The following is an 18,685-nucleotide window of genomic DNA, read 5'->3' on the forward strand; positions in this document are numbered from 1 at the left end:
ACGTTTAAATTGACATTATTTGATAACATAAACGATAACTGCAAGTGTTGCGTCAGATGACTGGACAGCTTATTAATTACTATGGGTGCGCATTACTGGACAGCCACTAGAGGGCGCCAAATGGGCGTTTTATTGTTTGCAGCAATGCGAAAATATAGTTAGTTCAAGATACCATATTTTATTAAATTTCATAAATCATCTTTCAATTACCAAAATAAAAAGTTCAACATTCCAAAATACAAAGACCAGACCCCAAAACATCCTCCTGCGTTCAGTTGAAGTAATTTAAAGAGTGTGATGTCCATCGTCTGCTCAGCTAGAGTAGTTGCCAACTGTAAGTGACATCTTTTAGAGATAGCAGCATTAGAAACATACATGTATGCACAGTGTCAAAGATGGGTACACATGTGTGGAGATGTTTTAACACAAAAAAGTGTGGATGTGACACCCGAACAGTAATTTCTTTGTGACTGGTTGATAAGCTACTAAAAGAAAGCTGTTTACATCCCGGAATGCTGAAAGGGTGAACAAATGTTAAAATAACAGGTAGATATATCCGCGAATGTACATTTGTTTCTCACATGTATATCGTGATTTAATTCAATTTTCCTTTATATTTGTTTTTCTAGGCAATACCACAGATTACATAATTCACAGAACAAAGGGCATCTAAACTAAATAGATGATAAACTACTTCTTTCATTTAAAAAATATATAGACATGAATATGCACACAAAAAGGGGAAGAAAACAAACTTCATTTTGTTTTAAATCCATTGAAGAACTGTGATGAAGAAATCCATGTAGCACCGCTTGTGGGAATCGTTGGAAAATGTCCACACATATATTTTTCTCTGACATAACACACCAAAGGATGTTTGTTTTGGTATTGCTCGACATAAAGAACAGCGAAGCAGGTTTTTTACTTTGACCCCTGGCCAGCGATGTCATATTTTGTGAATGTCATGTGACCAATAAAAGGTGCACAAAGTAATTTTAGTTTTAGACTTTTACATTTTTGCTATTGACAAAGTAAAATGCTTTAGATATAAAAACATCAACTGTGGTTTGAAACCCTGATGAGATGAAAACTCAAATCATATCTGAGACTTCATCACATGAGTATTCGAATACTTCTTGGTAATCACGTTATTATGATATTATATCTTGTCTTGCGAAGCAAACATGGCTGTTAGTGTAAATTACTATGATGAAATTGATCAATAAAAATGTTAGAAAGAAAGAAACAAAAATGACTTGGTGCACTGTAGTGTCTCATCCACAAAATACAACGGAGCTGGACAAACCCCACACCTCACGTTTGACAGGTACATGTTCGATTCAGAGTCAATTAAGATTCCAGTAATAAGCTACATGAAGGCAGATTCTGGATTTCAGTGACTTGAAAAATATAGGATGAAGTTTCTTAGTCTAACAGTCACCACTGCTGCTGATAACTTCACTGCTGGCTGGTGTCACATGTGCTAAACGGTGGCGTGACAAGCGGATTCAAAACAAGAAAATAACACAATAAGTTATCATAGCACATCCAGAAGCCTTTTCTACTTTGGCACCTAGTTCCCCCTTCACGGCATTGGTCTTCAGTGTTGCTACGACAACATGCACCTTAACGGCAATCGGTTTCTCTACACGCACATGTAAAGATTTCTAATATTGCACATACGATAAAACATTTCCAATGTTTACAGGAATGTAAACTATTTAATCTTTCATACATATATATTTTATTCTTCTAAACTCCAACTTCCCTGGGTTAGTAAGCGCAGAATTGAAAAGCATAAGTGTCAACGAAAACAAAAAGGGCAGCAGATAATGGTCACGCTCTAAACAGCGAAGGTGTGCGCTGTACTGGTTTCCACCACTAGAGGGCAGTCACATAGTCCAGTCATCGCCCCATACTGCATATGTCCATCCATGTTTTGGTGTTCCAGCAGAAGTGAGGCCGGCGTTATGACTTGAAGACGTGAACCGCCCGCACCACGTACTGCCTGCAGATGGGGCACTCGTTCATCCTCTTACCGCACTTGGTGCAGGTGACCATGTGACCGCACTCCAGCAGGACGCAGTCTATCACCGCATCCATGCAGATCCGACACAGGTTCTCATCAACGCCGCCCAGCTGAGCCACTGGCACACCATCTGCACGTCGATTCAAGACAGAAAACAACGGTTGTTAGCTTGTGCTGGTCACTTGTAAAGATGAGTTGTGATTACATTAGGAGAGATTGTTGTATAAAACCTTAGTAACAAAGTTTGGCTGATACCACTTGAATCTTCAGCAGTAAACACGCTATCAGTCGATTTTTATTTCCATTAAAATGTTTTACAGCGCCGTTTCAGGTTCAATACAACTCCAGGTTCAATACCGAAAGCATTTGCGGTATCAAGTCGATCATGAAAGCGGATTATTTTCAGCATGTTTACAGTGACGTCTACGTTGGAAATAAACAGGTGGGTGCATTTTCACAGTTGAAAAGAATAGCGAAACTCATAATTTCTCTAAATAAACATACATTTTCCTCGTCTTGAAACTTATTTCAGAATTTCTAGTCATTTGCTTCGTTGTGTGTTTCACCAGAGGGTTTACTGGATGTACATTAGGAATATACAAAATCTTATATATTTTAGCGTTTTTAAATCATTAAAATAAAATAATATCATATTTAATCTTCTTTAGAAACCTTCCACTGTAAAACTAAATCAATATTTCACTTTTAAAGTACATGCATCATTTTGTAAAATATTATAGATTTTTACAGTAATATATCATAAATTACACCTTTAACTTAAAATCTTACATTTGACACTTTTTAGAGTAAAATTAAATGCATGCAATTTCTTGAAGCTATATAAATTACCAATTAAAAGGTGTTTATTATAGCATTTTAACATTATTTTCCATTAAAATGAAAAAGCTTTTATAGTATACAGGAACTAATTAAAAATAGGTTTTGTATGTGTTATTTGACCCTAAACACAATTTGACATCCTTCTAACAAGCCAAAGTCATCGGTCAAACCATTTAATGAAACCTATCTTAACTCTCAGCTCCTCCAGGCCAGTATTCGCTGAGATCTTCATTATCTCTATTAAGTGCTGTTAATGCAAAATCATCAACCGTGCACATCAGCGAAGCCTGACAAAATCTAGTCCGTCTCCAAAAAGCCACTTAAAATATCGGAGCGAGCATCTATAACGGTGGATCCTCAATATCAGCTCGGCATTTTATTCAAGCAGTGGTGATCTTTAAAATAATTCATGATGGCAAGGTGCAATTACAGCAATGTGACAAGCTATAAAAACAGACATATCACATTAGGAGTGTAATTCATAACATGGAGTCAGACACAGATGATCATGCACGAGGGGACCACGTGTCAAACTTGGACCACTCCCAGCATGCATTGGGATGAGTCACAATTCACCGAACATTTGTGGTAATGAGATGATGGCAATGATGGTATTGGAGTATTAAACAAAGACTGAATCTTACCTCCAATCCCTCCATTGCATATAGAGGGAGGATAGGCTATGACTTTGGTTAGCAAACACAGTAACAATAGGGTCAGTATTATTACCATGACAAATAAGTCATTTTAAACTCTTGGTTAATAATCCTCATTGTAAACAACTTGTCATTTTATACTTTCAAATTACAAGCGTGACATAATGCCAGGGTTAAAATTGTCTTAAAGCAGTATTACAACAATGCAAATCCAGGGTGTTAATCCGTGTCAAGCTATATATATATATATATATATATATATATATATATATATATTTAACCCTGCTTGTTTCCAGTGTTGGGTAAGTTACTCTAAAAAAGTAATTAATTACTAGTTACACTAGACATATTTAATAGCATCATTAGATTATTGTAAAAATGACTCTCTCCAAAGAGTATTGAATTACTTGTTAATAATGACTTTCTATATCCTTCATCAACCTTGATTAGTTAAGTGATTCAAGGATAGACATGAAACGACTCTTAATTCATTCAAATAAATGATATTAAACTACATACAGTATTACAAATTTTATAGTTAGAATTTTAATGTCAATTCCAGTATTGTATCCATTACAGAGTATTTAGTTCAATTACATCCAAAGTAACTGTAATTAAATTACAGAAAAATAAGAATAATTCCTTACTTTTTAAAGTAAAGTAATTAAATTACTTAGTAACTAGTTACACCCAACACTGCTTGTTTCGCTACAGACAACACTTCATACTAAACTGAAACAATGTTCGTGTCTCACACGTAATTCAATAAAATATTTGATCGCTTACCTGCAGATTGGCTGTTGCTAACATTTTCCACTGCGAGGAAACAAAATGAGAACAATTAATTTAATGGAGACAATGAGGCACTTTGTAAATCATTTTAGCCACAGCAGATTTTCGCATGTTTTGCGTGTTTGAATCCGTCAGAAAACTGCTATTTTCAGATTGAACTTCTCTAAATAATCATGCTTAATGGTATCGCGGTCAATACTGGAATATTGCAACACCTGAAGTATCAATTATTCATCATTTTACAAGTAACATTAAGAGTATTCCAGCTCTTACTTGATCTTCTGTTGTGTTCGTTGTCTCTGTAGAGTCGATGCACGCGTTCTACCAGCTCCCACTTCTCACAGCAACCTGAATAGTTGACGAAGTTTCGTGCCAGGATCTCCTTCAGCTGCCGTACCGTCAGACTCTCGATGTCGGCTTCATGAGCCAGATCTGAGAGGGAGGCACGCGCCCGTCTCTGTGTCGCTGGACTCGCCTGCTCAAAGCAGACAGATGGGTTCACATTTAACTGCAACAACGCAAACCTCATACTTGTTTTTTCTCAAAGGGTCGTCGTTCCTTCCATGAATTAAATAAGTGGTTATCGTAAAACATTACAGTAAAATATGCTGAAATGTACTGAAGACTTGAAGGTGGAGTACATAGTGTAGATGTAGAGTGTATAGTAACCATTTAGAACACATCTCACCTCTAGTATGTCTTCATGAGGTTCCAGGTTTAGAAGAGAAACCGATGCAGCATCTCCATGGTCCTACAAAACATCACAGAAAACTGTAGTTAACCAAAGTTAACAACAATAATACTTTTTTGTTAATACTGTAGATAAACAATTTTATATCTAAATAAAGTGATGCTTGACAAATAACAAGTTTTAAGATACAACCTCATAAAGCTATATAAAGGGCTTAAAGAGTATATATATATATATATGTATATATTTATTTAAGTACTGTACATTAGAATGAATAACCAAAAACACATGAACAGATAAAAAAAATTATAGGGGTGTGATTAACTAATCGTGATTAATTGCATCCAGAATAAAAGTTTTACGTAATATATGTCGGTGTACTGTGCATATTAATTTTGTATCTATGAACACATACACATAAATGCATATATTTAAGAAAAATATAAAATATAACAATAAATAAATTTAAACTAATGGTAAATATAAATTAATACATTTAAATATTTCCTAAATATATTGACAAGTATGTGTATGTTTTGTGTGTATAAATACAAAATTATTATGCAGAGTACACAGACATATATTTGTAAACACAAACATTTATTTTGAATGTGATTAATCGCGATTAATCGTTTGACAGCCCTAATAAATACATATACATATGCAGAGATATTAAATCTATCCACCGATAACCAATTATTTAGAGTGATCTGCCAAAACCGATCCAGAAAATAACGTTATATTTCAGAATGTTATTAATTCAGATAATGACGGTTAATATTGAACATCAAACTGGTGATGTTTCTTAATATTTTCGATATTCATATTTTCAATTTTTTTACTCTCGGCAGATATCGTAAAAATAGTTTTTTATCAACCGATACCAATTCTTGTCTGAAACATTGATGCATCTCTAATACCTACATTTACAAAAAAATGTACCAGGCGCTCTCTATATCTATTTACTTTATATAATCACGCCATATCTGTAAGAAAAGTTCACCATGTTTTTATTATAGTAATAGTCAATTAACCATTTTTAACAATGTTACATTTGTGTTAACTATGTTTTTACAACAAATACAACCAAAAAAACTTTGGTTACAAGTTAAACCATGAAATTAAATTACTATAATGAAATTTTATGCTCGATGTATGCTTGCAATATCTTTTTATAAAGATTTCAAATCATCTTTTTTATGTAATGACATTCATACACTTTTCAGTATTAAGGGTTGACATTACTGTAAAAATTGACATTTTTTCCAGTGTTGGAAGCATTTGCTGCTTGCTGTCGGCTGTTTATCAATAATGGATGGGTCAGTCTGCCTGCCCAGGTTATCCTGAGTAAAGCTAGGCCTTAAACACACACATACATTTTGGTCCTATTATGAAAATTGAATGAATATGTGTGTGGTTAATCTCTATAAACTGTTGTGTCGTGCTGTAAGGAATTATCGGACAACCTAGTCCGGCATTACATAACCTGCTCAGAGCGTCAGAAAAAGCAAAGCTTAAAAACATCACCGCCGGCTTCCCCAGATACAGCTGTTTCCAGCATCCATGAGGCCACGTTGAGTCAAAGCGCTGCTGTTCAGTGTTCAATAACTGAAGGCTGTAAGCCGCTTAATGGCCGTACGGAGAAAGCAGTCTATAGATCGGGCTATAAAGTGTACAGTAATAGATTACTAAACCATGATGTCCTGACAGCGTGTCTTTAAAGGGAAAAAGCTGCATAGTCACAGTGCAAAATGTTCTAGTTCTTCTACCAATGAGACCACCTGAAACAAACATTCAGAGGAAGGGTTTTATTCTGCCTGTAAAAAGCAGATTGAAGATCCTCACCTGACTGGTTGTCCCTGAGCTATCGCTGTGACTTAGAGCTTCTCCCTGAGAGGCGATTCCAGACAGCGCCGACTGTTGCGAGGCGGACCGCGCCGCAGGGGCAGATGGGGTGGAGAGCGACCGCGGGAGAGAGTGCAGGCTGTCCGTGTCCGCCTCTGCTTCTGCTTCCTCCTCTTCTTCCTCATCTTCCCCCATCTCCAGTTCGGCACCCAGATGACAGAGCACGAGGTCCACCAGGTCCTGTTTCTCCCTGCATGTGTCGGTGTTGATGTTTCGCAGCATGAGGTACTGCCGCAGGTCTTTGACACGGAGTCGCATTAACCGCGGCCGCTGGAAGGCCGTGCTCCACAGCAGGTGACAGGTGGCACAGCGGCGCAGGTTCTCCTGCAGCACGGAGCACAGCGAGCAGTAGCTCTTCTTACAGTCCAGGCAAACGTGCTGAAAGGGCAAAAAGAGGGAGGGGAGACTGATAAACGCTGAAAACATCGGTCGGAGGTTAGAGCAAGCAAAAAAAGACCTTTCTGCAACGTTTATAGTTTAGAATGCACACATACATCTGTGAGATGTCTGCAAGACATTTTTATTGATTGCTTATCTGCAATACATCTTTGGGATGTCTCCTGTCAGATGTCATTTTAGACCGTACAATGTTTATGATTTTGACTTTTCTAAGACGTTTGCACACAGCAGATGTTTTCCAGATCTTTAGCAGACATCTTACAGATGTACCTGTGCTATCTGGGCATGAATCTGCTGCTTATCAGATGTTTGGACACAAACATGATGCTTAAAAGAATAAATGAAAAATAAAGTTACTGTTGCGTTAGCAGCACAATGTTTTGGAATCAGATAAAAATGTACTTCGAATGCATAAAAACGTCTGTTAAATGCATAACTGCAACATAAATGTAAGTTGTTAGCAAATAAATAAATAAATAACTTTGTTCCACAGTCTATGGCGAACAAACTCGTATCACGAGATCAGCAATTGAAGTACATTGGGGTTAGTTGCTCTAAGTGATGCTGAGCATCTCTCCCATCAGTGCTGGACACACAATTTCATCTCTTAATTTCTGCTTTCAATCTCTTTGGGAAACACTTCTGGATTCTTTGACGGCTCTGTGATTGTTCTCAAATGCCATCATGTTTATAAATCCACTCTTCAATCAATCCATTTCACTCAGATCAGTCCAACAGCTCCTTGTCGGTGGTCGCCAGGGCAGATCCGTCACGCCGTCCGAGCGTCTGCAAACAGCTGTGAAAGCGCTGATACGATATCAAAACACTGACGCTTTTGTTGAAAAGTTACCGCTGAGATCTATCATCACCTCTGTCCTTTACCAGGCAGCAGACCTTCACAAGACTTACAAAACACAGATACATACACAGCTGCTCATATTTTTATATTTAGTAAAAGCTGAAACCACAAAAAGCTATGGTGTAGTGATCTACATACGATTTGCTAAGCTGCTGGTATGAGATGTGGGTGATTTGAGACGTGATTTGACAACCTTTCGTCGGAACACCGAGAAGGCAAGTCCACAAGATTTGCACGCCAGGCCTATGCTTCCTGAGGTGGTGCTGGCGGGGGGGTAGGTGGAGTATCCAGCGCTGGGGGCGAAGCGGAACGGCCCGGCTCCAGCTCCAAAGCCTGGCTGCTGGGTGCGGACAGCCCCGGTGCCCATCACCTCATTCAACAGCCCGCAACATGACGCCCACATGGAGGAGGCCCCCGCCTAGAACGGAAAAGATTTTTCGATATGAAGTATGCTTGAAATCTTGAGTAAAAACAAACCAAATAGCAAACAATAATTGGTCGTTTTCCCAAATACTTCTAGCATTGCTGTCCAGCGTCTACCATTATTTGGACAAACAGGTCGTCATGTCTCTTTGTTTAAATGTTTTACAGAAAGAGGTAAGAGTTTATGCTTTCAAAGTACAAACAAATGTTTCAATCATATAAAATAATAATATATTATATAATATAAAACAATTTTACTAAATTGTACACATTTTTGCTGTCACACTATAGGACACGATTTATTTGTCGATTACCCATATACAGAACAAACAACAGCCTAAGCTTCTCTGGGTTATATTTCACAATAAAAATGCAACAAAAAAGCACTTAAAAAAAAAGCCCTGCATGAATGTCCCCACCAAGGTCCGACTTATTCATCCACATGAAATCAAACACATCTGCTCTACCGACTTTCACTTATCGACTCACTTCCAACTGTTCTGCATCAAAACAAAAAGGAACTGCGCTCAATTTATTCTTATAATACAGAGTATTAAATCAGAGAGTTTAATATTTTTAAACTCGGTCTGTGTTCTTCTGCCATAAATCAAATAGTTTGGAAGGTTAAGTGAATCCCATACAGTGTGAAGAATATGATACAGCAAAGATGTCTGTTGAGGTCATTTTAGATCCAGCTGTGATACCTGTGCACATTTCGACGTTAACACGATGTCAGACTCCGAGGGCTAAACGGATGGAGATCACTCGGGTTTCAGCTAAATGGATATTCGAACCAAACATACTCTCATAAAAGCCTTCATTACTAAGAGTATCTTTACTCTCTGTCTCTGACGGTCTAATAGTGTGAGGTTTCTGAGAGCTTTCGTTTACTTAAGGTGTAAACTTAGACACTGGTTAAGTAATTTTGCTTTTGCTATGCCAGACGTGTCATAATACTGCCAGCACCGTTTGATATCTTTGTTGAAGCGAAAACGTGATGACGTTTTAGTCCCGAGTCAGCCACCGTAGTGCTTTTAAAGGAGGTGGGAGGGGTGGAGTGAGCTGTTGGTTGCAATTCCCGCTAAATTTCATACACTGGCCCTTTAAATACAAAGTCCCATGAATATTATGAGATAAAATGATGCCGACCAATAGCAAAGCTCAAACAGAATGAAAAACACTTCAATTGTTGTACACTCAAGTGTAAACAGCAGTCAGTGTTTACTCTATGAGGTTATATTTGTGCCAAAAATGTGTCAACTGCTTTATGCCTTGTACTATTAATTTTTCTTTCTCTACGGTCATTGCCTACTTGTTCAGGTAAATCAGTATATGTTGACATGTATATTGCGTGTTGGTGTCGTCTTTATTTGTCATCCTGCTGTCCTTTTCTTTACTATGGGGTTCCACATGTGTCAAAAAAGTGTTGATTGCGCTGTACAATACAATTGTCTATGTCTACAGTTATTGCCTGTGTTTTATTTGTTTTTGGTATGCATGTACATACAGTTGAAAGAAAAAGTATGTGAACCCTTTGGGCTTACTTGGATTTCTTCATAAATTGGTCATAAAATGTGTTCTGATCTTCATCTAAGTCACAACAATAGAGAAACACAGTCTGCTTAAACTAATACCGCACAAACATTATACGTTTTCATGTTTTTATTGAACACAACATGTAAACATTCATAGTACAGGTTGGAAAAAGTATGTGAACCTTTGGGTTTAATAACTGGTTGACCCTCCTTTGGCAGCAATAACCTCAAGCAAACGTTTCCTATAGTTGCAGATCAGACCTGCACAACGGTCAGGAGAAATTTTGGACCATTCCTCTTTACAAAAGTGTTTCAGTTCAGCAATATTCTTGGGATGTCTGGTGTGAATCGCTCTCTTGAGGTCATGCCACAGCATCTCAATCGGGTTGAGGTCAGGACTCTGACTGGGCCACTCCAGAAGGCGTATTTTCTTCTGTTGAAGCCATTCTGTTGTTCATTTACTTCTATGCTTTGGGTCGTTGTCCTGTTGCATCGTCCATCCTCTGTTAAGCTTCAGTTGGCGGACAGATGGTCTTAAGTTTTCCTGCAAAATGTCTTGATAAACTTTGGAATTCATTCTTCCATCGATGACAGTAATCCGTCCAGGGCCTGAGGCAGCAAAGCAGCCCCAAACCATGATGCCCCCTCCACCATATTTCACAGTTGGGATGAGGTTTTGATGTTGGTGTGCTGTGCCTTTTGTTCTCCACACATAGCGTTGTGTGTTCTTTCCAAACAACTCAATTTTGGTTTCATCTGTCCACAGAATGTTTTGCCAGTAGTGCTGTGGAACATCCAGGTGCTCTTGCTCTGTTTGCTCTGCAAACTTCAAACGTGCTGCAATGTTTTTTTTGGACGGCAGTGGCTTCCTCCGTGGTGTCCTCCCATGAAGTCCATTCTTGTTTAATGTTTTCCTTATTGTAGATTTGTCAACAAAAATGTTAGCATGTGCCAGAGATTTCTGTAAGTGTTTAGCTGACACTCTAGGATTCTTCTTCACCTCATTGAGCATTCTGCGCTGTGCTCTTGCAGTCATCTTTACAGGACGACCACACCTAGGGAGTGTAGCAACAGTGCTGAACTTTCTCCATTTATAGACAATCTGTCTTACCGTGATATACTTAGATATACTTTTGTAGCCCTTTCCAGCTTTATGTAAGTCAACAATTCTTGATCGTAGGTCTTCTGAGAGCTCTTTTGTGCGAGGCATGGTTCACATCAGTCAACGCTTCTTCAGAACAGCAAACTCAAAACTGGTGTGTGTTTTTTATTTGACAGGCCAGCTTTAATCAACACATCCAATCTCATCACACTGATTGGACCCCAGGTTGGCTGACTCCTGGCTCCAATTAGCTCTTGGAGAAGTCATTAGCTTAGGGTTTCACATACTTTTTCCACCCTGCACTATGAATGTTTACATGTTGTGTTCAATAAAAACATGAAAACGTATAATGTTTGTGCGGTATTAGTTTAAGCAGACTGTGTTTCTCTATTGTTGTGACTCAGATGAAGATCAGAACACATTTTATGACCAATTTATGAAGAAATCCAAGTAAGCCAAAAGGGTTCACATACTTTTTCTTTCAACTGTATGTGTCATATGTATATGTATGTATATTTTGTCATCTCTGTCATCTGTTTGTGTCGTCCTCCACATCGTCTGTAAATGTCTTCCTCAACGTCATCTGTATATGACGTCCTCCAAGTCGTCTGTGTATGTCGTCCTTCACGTCGTCTGTATATGTCGTGTATATATATATATATATATGACTTCTGTATATGTTGTCCTCCATGTTGTCTGTAAATGTCGTATGTATGTGTTGTTCACCACATCGTCTGTAAATTTTTTCCTTCACGTTGCCTGTATATGTCATCCTCCTAATGTTTGTTTGCAAACTGTTTTGTGAACACTGAATAAAGCCACAGTATAATCTGATAAATGTTTTATTAGTCATAATTTTTTTTGAACTGCTTTAAATATAACGACATGGAGGAAGACATATACAGACGATATTAAGGACGACAGAACAGGACAACAGTAAAGATAACAGAACAAAACGACAATAAGGACGACAGCAAAGAAGACAGAGAAAAGGAAAGGAGGATGACTTATTAAGACGACGTCAACAGACAACATATTATATACTGATTTACCTGAAGAAGTAGGCAATGACCGTAGGCAAAGACAAATGTAAAGAACAAGGCATAAAGCAGTTAACACATTTTTGGCACAAATGGAACCCCATATTTCTTGTCTTTGTAGAAAATCTCAAATCAATAATCCCACAAACATTGTTATTGACACCAAACATGGCTCCTGTCCTTCTTCAGACCATCCTATGACCCAACATGGCGTGATGTCTCAGAAGACTGCAGGAGCTTGTGGGGGGGATGGGTTTGTGTGAGTAACAGAATGCGTCTTCTGTTTAAGAACAGGAGGATCAATGGGCCGCAGTGATCGCACATGCATACTGTGATGCAAAACTGAGAGAGGCTGGATGACGGAGAGACAGAGATGGACTGTCAAAATGTTGCCATATGAGTGTTGTTGTTTTAGCTGAGAGGCTGAACTCTGTTGTCTTTACAAGCGATGCAGAGCAAGCTAAGCCAGGAAGGGCACTTGGCTCGCCCTGGGCCTTTACTGTAAAAAACATTTTCATAATGCAAAGCAGTGGAATGTGTGGCTCTAACAACTCGACACACAATACAAATGGTTAAAAAGAGTGTTTTGACTCTTATGTATGTAACTATGTCTTCAAAAGTGTATAAAGATCTTACATAATGAAGCGTTATGTTTTTGTTACCTTAGAATGAGCCTTCTACTTTCTACATGGGTCTCCTTCCATGAAATTCTCCATGTGGTTTCTACAGTAGCCCTAAACGGACAAACTCCTCTACAGAGCGCATTTCGTAAATACGTTATCTCCTTCGGCAAAGAAGCAAAACATGACAACATAGTCCGTTGTCAGCCACTGTAGTGATTCGAAATGGAGGTGTCAGTGGTGGAGTGAGCCATTAGTTGCAATTCACAACCTGACCACTAGATGCTGCTAAATCTCATACACTGGACCTCTAAAACATTTGAGAAAGAATGATACACAATACTACAAAAAGATGATATGCATGAAAATAGTTTTTATTAAAAAAGCTTGTTTCAATAAATATAAATCAATTATATTAACATATAACAAATAAGAGACAGAAAAAGTGGTTATATGCATTTTGGAGACTTATGGTTACTTATGGTGAAGTCTGTCAGGTCACTCATATTATCTATCTTTATCAGATTATAAATGATGTTGGCTATTCATGAGAAACCAAGGGTTAGGGTGCCCTGCCGGCGGAACGTGAAATGTTTGCACAGCGTGACAGCTAGCGTGAGCGCCGTATTGCGTAACATAAGGTCGGGGCGTGAAGTCGCTGCTCGTGCTTCAGTCTGGCAGAGAGCCGGTGCCACAGATTTCCCCTGTCACTTGTATTAACACCCCGCGAGCCCGACGGAGAGGCCACGTCCATCAAAATATAACAACTCCTTCAGACTGAATGTCTTTGATGAGCAATTCACAAAAAACAGCAGTGAATTAGTAGTTAATGAATGATGGCCATAAAAAACAAAGGAGTTGGAGGTGGATGGATACAGGAGGCGTGTGCATGCCTTTTAACCGTAATATGATTGACAGGACTAGATGTGAAAGACAAGCTCCTTCCAAATTTACGTTATGATCTACAGTTTCAATAATTAAGAAAGTGTTATTTTTGGGTGAATTACTCCTTTAACTCTATGGAACCTGCATGTTTGTTTTTATAATATGTGTGTGACCTGGCATAGAAAGTGCCAATGTAGATATTAGTAGTTTCTGACTCCAGCAATGCGTCTTGCTTGACATAAAATATTCCTCAGCTCAGACTATCCCTGTTGAAAAAAACAGCATATGCCGGTTTGGTATGTTTTGATGCTGGTTTGTGCTGGTTTAAGCTGGTCATGTGCTGGTTCTTAGCGGGTTTGAACCCAGCATATGCTGTTTTTTTTCATCAGACATGAGACACAGAAAGTTGCATTGTGTGCTTTAAGAGAAATAGAGCATTACATCTTCCCTCACAATCCATTTCACAGACTAATTAGAAGAGAATAACGCCTTTAAATGCTTCTTTTTGAAACTCTGTGTACTCCAGAGGGGCATGAGAGAGGACCGCGTGTCCACCAGAGTAAACTGAATGTGTCTAGCATTCACAACATAACACACACAGAGACTAATAACTGCATTAAATGACGGGAATTTGTAAAACAATGAATCAGCATAAGTGCATTTATTGTCTCTTTCTTCAGGTTTGGTGAGCTGGTAGAGTCTCCCGCGATTAAGAAAGAGAATCCTCCGCGGCTTTCAGCTATTCTGACTAATGAGCATTCACATCAAAGTGCATAACTAACTATACGCAAGCAGATGTTGACCGAGCAGCATTGGAAATGCGGTTGCTTAAAGCAACGTTTCATGACTATGAGAAACAATTCACTCAAAATGTAAATCCTGTCATTATTTACTTAATTATACGTTGAAGATTTCAAGTAAAGATTTGGAAAAAATCTCTTTAGGAATTCCACGGAAAAGTTTGAGCCAATGATGTGTTTTGAATTTACTCAGAGATACTTTCAAGGGGTGAAGAAACCTCAATAGAAACCAACAAGACGGCTCAAAGTATTAAACTAAACTAATGATTTTCAACTATTCAGACAAAGAAACAGAAGATTGATTCTTTCATCTTCGCAAATCTTAGTCATCATCAGCATTTGAATTTTAGAGACAGACGTTTATTAAGAAATGACTGGCATTTTCAATAATGATCATTTGATGACATATGCAAGTCCATCTACCCTCCGTTTTATTATTAAACAGAGAACTGCAAATCATCTTGGCTGAACTGAAACTTACTTAGACTTATGGAGACTTGTGCTCAACTCCAACTATAATCAGACACTATTGAAACATAAAAGGATCCAGATATAAACTGATTTGACTGCACAATATATACATTAAGTCTTTATAAACGCTTGGCTTTACTAGAAGGAATGTGCAAGATATAAAAATGACTGATCCCACATATGACATGATACACAGACTTATGTCAAACTCACATAAAATATGTTTTCCTGGAGTAAAGGGCATTCTTTTAAAATTTACTTTACTCAAAGGGGAAATCTGTATTTAAAGTGTCACTACGACATCATTAAATAAACCACAGGGAGATATTAATCCAGACAGAAGAGCGCTTGTGAATGAAAGTTATTATTCATAAAACCCAAATAAACAGATGTGCAGTTAAGATTATAATTATCCTCTTTCACAAAGACCCTCGTGGCTGAAGTGAGGTCAATGTTGAGATGAAAAAGGCTTCATTCTTTGCATACAAATCAGTTTTTTTAATAAGTAAAACAGTTGACATTCCTTTCAGATCTGATAGACTTAATCTGAAAAATGATAATCTCTCTCCAAAATTAAGATTTTAAATTTTGATGCTTATGTCCCATGTGCAAATTCACACAGTTAACCTCACTTTAGTGTTCTCTACTACCAATATCATAAAGTCTTAAAATTAGCATAACTACTTTTTTAACTTATATTTCATATATCAATACAGGCTGGGGAAGCTATGCTTCATGTGTGTCTGATCTGAACCGTTCTGATGTTATAATCACCGTGACATAATCAAACTGTGACGTCTCTGTGAGAAACATCTCACTTAAGACAACCTAAAGCACAAACACACCGGTCTGATAAACAAGGCCACACTTCAATTGTGATGTCACGTCGAAAAGTGCTCATGTCCCCAATGACGTCTGAGCTGCTTATCCAGCCAAGCGGGTCAGAATCATTTCCATAACTTTATTCTCCGCCGCTGTGACGTCATAATCCCTACGGCGATACCTCGTAAGGGATTTCGCGTCTGCCACCTGCTATGAATCTCTGAGATGTTTCCATATAGCCAACCATCGCGTTCGTTTTAATCGATGTTCTGACGTCATCTCAATAGTTAGCAAACATAAACACGTAATTAAATGATGACGTTTTCACAGGGAAATGACCTGTGTGCTTCATGAATGTCTGAGCTGTTTGTCCATTCGCATCAGCTCAGACGTGACCTCTCCAGCAATCTCATTAGAGAAGTGGTGTGATAAACTGGGTTATGATGATCGCTCGTACACGCCGTTCCAAACGTCCACTACACAGATGAATCGCTCCCGGTCTGTCGAACGGTATTAGTGTTATTTACTGATAATCGACAAAACTATATCAGCCAAGCGGAAACGCGTACTGTTAGAGACATGTCCAAAACACAAGCATTGCTTTCTGCGGAAAGCATCATATGATGCATCCTCACCAAACACACACTGATGCAACTTTTAAGAAGTCCGGATGGTTGCATATCAAACGCAAAATACGTCGAGCGAGAGGGAGCTAATCCAACAGAAACGCTTCACCGGTAACTGTCATTCATTCCACATAACCACCATCGGCAGATTTTCCCGCAAAAAGAAGCATGTTACCATACCTTCATTGCATCTCCCGTCTGTAAAAACCGTCGGATGATACGATGTTCATTGCAAGGACGCTCGAGAACGCTCCATTACGTCTTCGCTTTCTGTCATCTCTGTGTATTTGTAGAACAAAGCATAACGTAATGGCACAGCAAGAATGCACCAATCCTGAAGTAGCGAGAGGCACGGTTATGTATAGCAGCCAATCGGACCGTCTCTCCCCGGCATGTGGGCGTGTCTCAGCATGTGCACAGTCCTCGGTTTGATGCAGCGGCCGCGGTCATTAAATGCGAACTGGCTGTTGTATGTTCACTCTGTAGTTTCTGGAAAGTTGATTTTACCCTGATGTAGTTGTCCTGCAATTTAATTTATTACATTTTAAACGCATTAAAACATACAATTTGAACTAGGTCTGACAAACATGCATTTAAAATGCAATTACTATAAAACCTAAGGCACACAAGACTGTCACATTAGCACAGTAAAGGCAGGGGAATCAATAAGTGACTATATTTAAAATAAATATTGGATTAATAGTCTGTTTATTTTTAATAAAAGTCATTCAGCAGTACAGGCTTTAAGCAAGTTCACATGCATTTGTTTGCGTTCATGCGATAAAGTGGGGAATCAGGCCATCTAGTGGCCAAATAAACGCATACTCATGCGAATGTCAAGGAATGCACGTGGGAAGATAAATATATGTATATATTTTTATTGGTCTATATAACATTATAAAGAAAGCGAAGTGATTACACACCATGCAAAAATGTATTGCATTTTCAACAGCAATGCATGTTCACTCATCTGAAGCTTGAATAGAGAACAAAGTGCATTTAGTTAGCCGTTCTTCTGTTCACAGGTCGTTATTAAATAGTAAAATAAATATGTGGGGAAGAGTGGGCGGAGCTACAAAAGGATGACACACTAAAGATGCATCTGGAATTTACACCGTGCCCAGAGCCGTTGAAAACAGAGTTGCGACACACTTTGAGCTCACCACCGCGTGGTCACGTGGTTCGTAGAGCTCTCAATAGTTCCAAAGTGTCAGTCTATTTGAATGGATTTAAGACGGAAAGTCAGTGGTAGCAGCTGTATTTGCAGAAAATTTAATTAAATACTAGCACAATAAATGTACTGATTACTTTGACGATTACAATTATAAAAACATTTTGTCTGATGAGTTTTAGAGAAACTGTATTAAATCAGATGTGTAAGTTATTTTGACTAGCAAGAATGCAAAATGTGCAATACATTAACAGTTTGCATGCATTCATCTGTTTCTTATGCTTCTATGATCATCAGTACATACCAATGTTAAGACATAAAATGCACAAGTAATTTATCAATAAGTAATCAATGATTGCAATTAAATGTACCACAAAGAACGCTGAAAAAATGAACAAGACAAAGAAATTCAGTCAGTTAATAATGCAACCTCAAATACAGACAGAAAAGCCATTTTTATTTAAGAAAACTATATGTTGTTTCAAAAACATCCTTATAATAAAACATCAGTTTTACAGAGATGTATTTTATAAACTTACCTGCGATTACCTGTGTTTGTAAATCAGTAAAATGAATTGGCTTAAATACAATGTTTAGTTAGAGCTCCCCATGATGCGAGTTACTTCCGCATTCCATTCTTCCAACGGACGTCTATGCGATTGTCGCAAATGTGTCTACACGACCGGACGCGACACGACACACGGTTGAATTGTCATGTTGGGCTGCATCCAGTGTGGACAACATTTAAAAGTATAATGGGTTATAATGCGTTCTATTGTCTTTTGTTAGAGTTCAATATGTGATGGTGGAAGAGTCTGTTTACACGTGACGTGAGCACGTGATCTGAAATGATCCAAAAAGAGAGAAAATGTAATGGTTGAGGGCTTTAGGGATTGTGATACCATGTTATACCCGCACCCCCTGAGGCAGAACACCCATTTAGTTACAAGAGAGATAGAGAGAGAGAGATTTGACATAAAACACACAAGTATCAGATTTCCAACATGTTTTAAACAGTG

General features: G+C 38.2%; 1 protein-coding gene across 3 annotated transcripts; it reads right to left on the reverse strand.

Annotated features, from left to right (window-relative positions):
* Positions 1–158: 158 nt before the first annotated feature.
* Positions 159–18,601, reverse strand: rnf34b (ring finger protein 34b). 3 transcript variants are annotated; one of them, XM_056737156.1, is made up of 10 exons: positions 18,206–18,601; positions 17,419–17,471; positions 16,676–17,017; positions 8,365–8,589; positions 6,854–7,291; positions 5,006–5,068; positions 4,591–4,792; positions 4,312–4,341; positions 3,514–3,555; positions 159–2,159 (listed from the first exon to the last, which is right to left on the reverse strand). In XM_056737156.1, the coding sequence occupies exons 3-10, from the start codon at positions 16,679–16,681 to the stop codon at positions 1,969–1,971; spliced, it is 1,197 nt and encodes a 398-aa protein (XP_056593134.1). In that variant the 5' UTR covers positions 16,682–17,017; positions 17,419–17,471; positions 18,206–18,601; the 3' UTR covers positions 159–1,968. The 3 variants fall into 3 exon arrangements, with proteins under 3 accessions (XP_056593134.1, XP_056593136.1, XP_056593137.1); XM_056737158.1 differs by lacking the exon at positions 3,514–3,555 and having other exon boundaries at positions 18,206–18,552; XM_056737159.1 differs by lacking the exons at positions 16,676–17,017; positions 17,419–17,471; positions 18,206–18,601 and having other exon boundaries at positions 6,854–8,216; positions 8,310–8,501.
* Positions 18,602–18,685: the final 84 nt, after the last annotated feature.

This window comes from Triplophysa dalaica, chromosome 22 (assembly GCF_015846415.1).
Source record: "Triplophysa dalaica isolate WHDGS20190420 chromosome 22, ASM1584641v1, whole genome shotgun sequence".
Taxonomy (NCBI): Eukaryota; Metazoa; Chordata; class Actinopteri; order Cypriniformes; family Nemacheilidae; genus Triplophysa; species Triplophysa dalaica.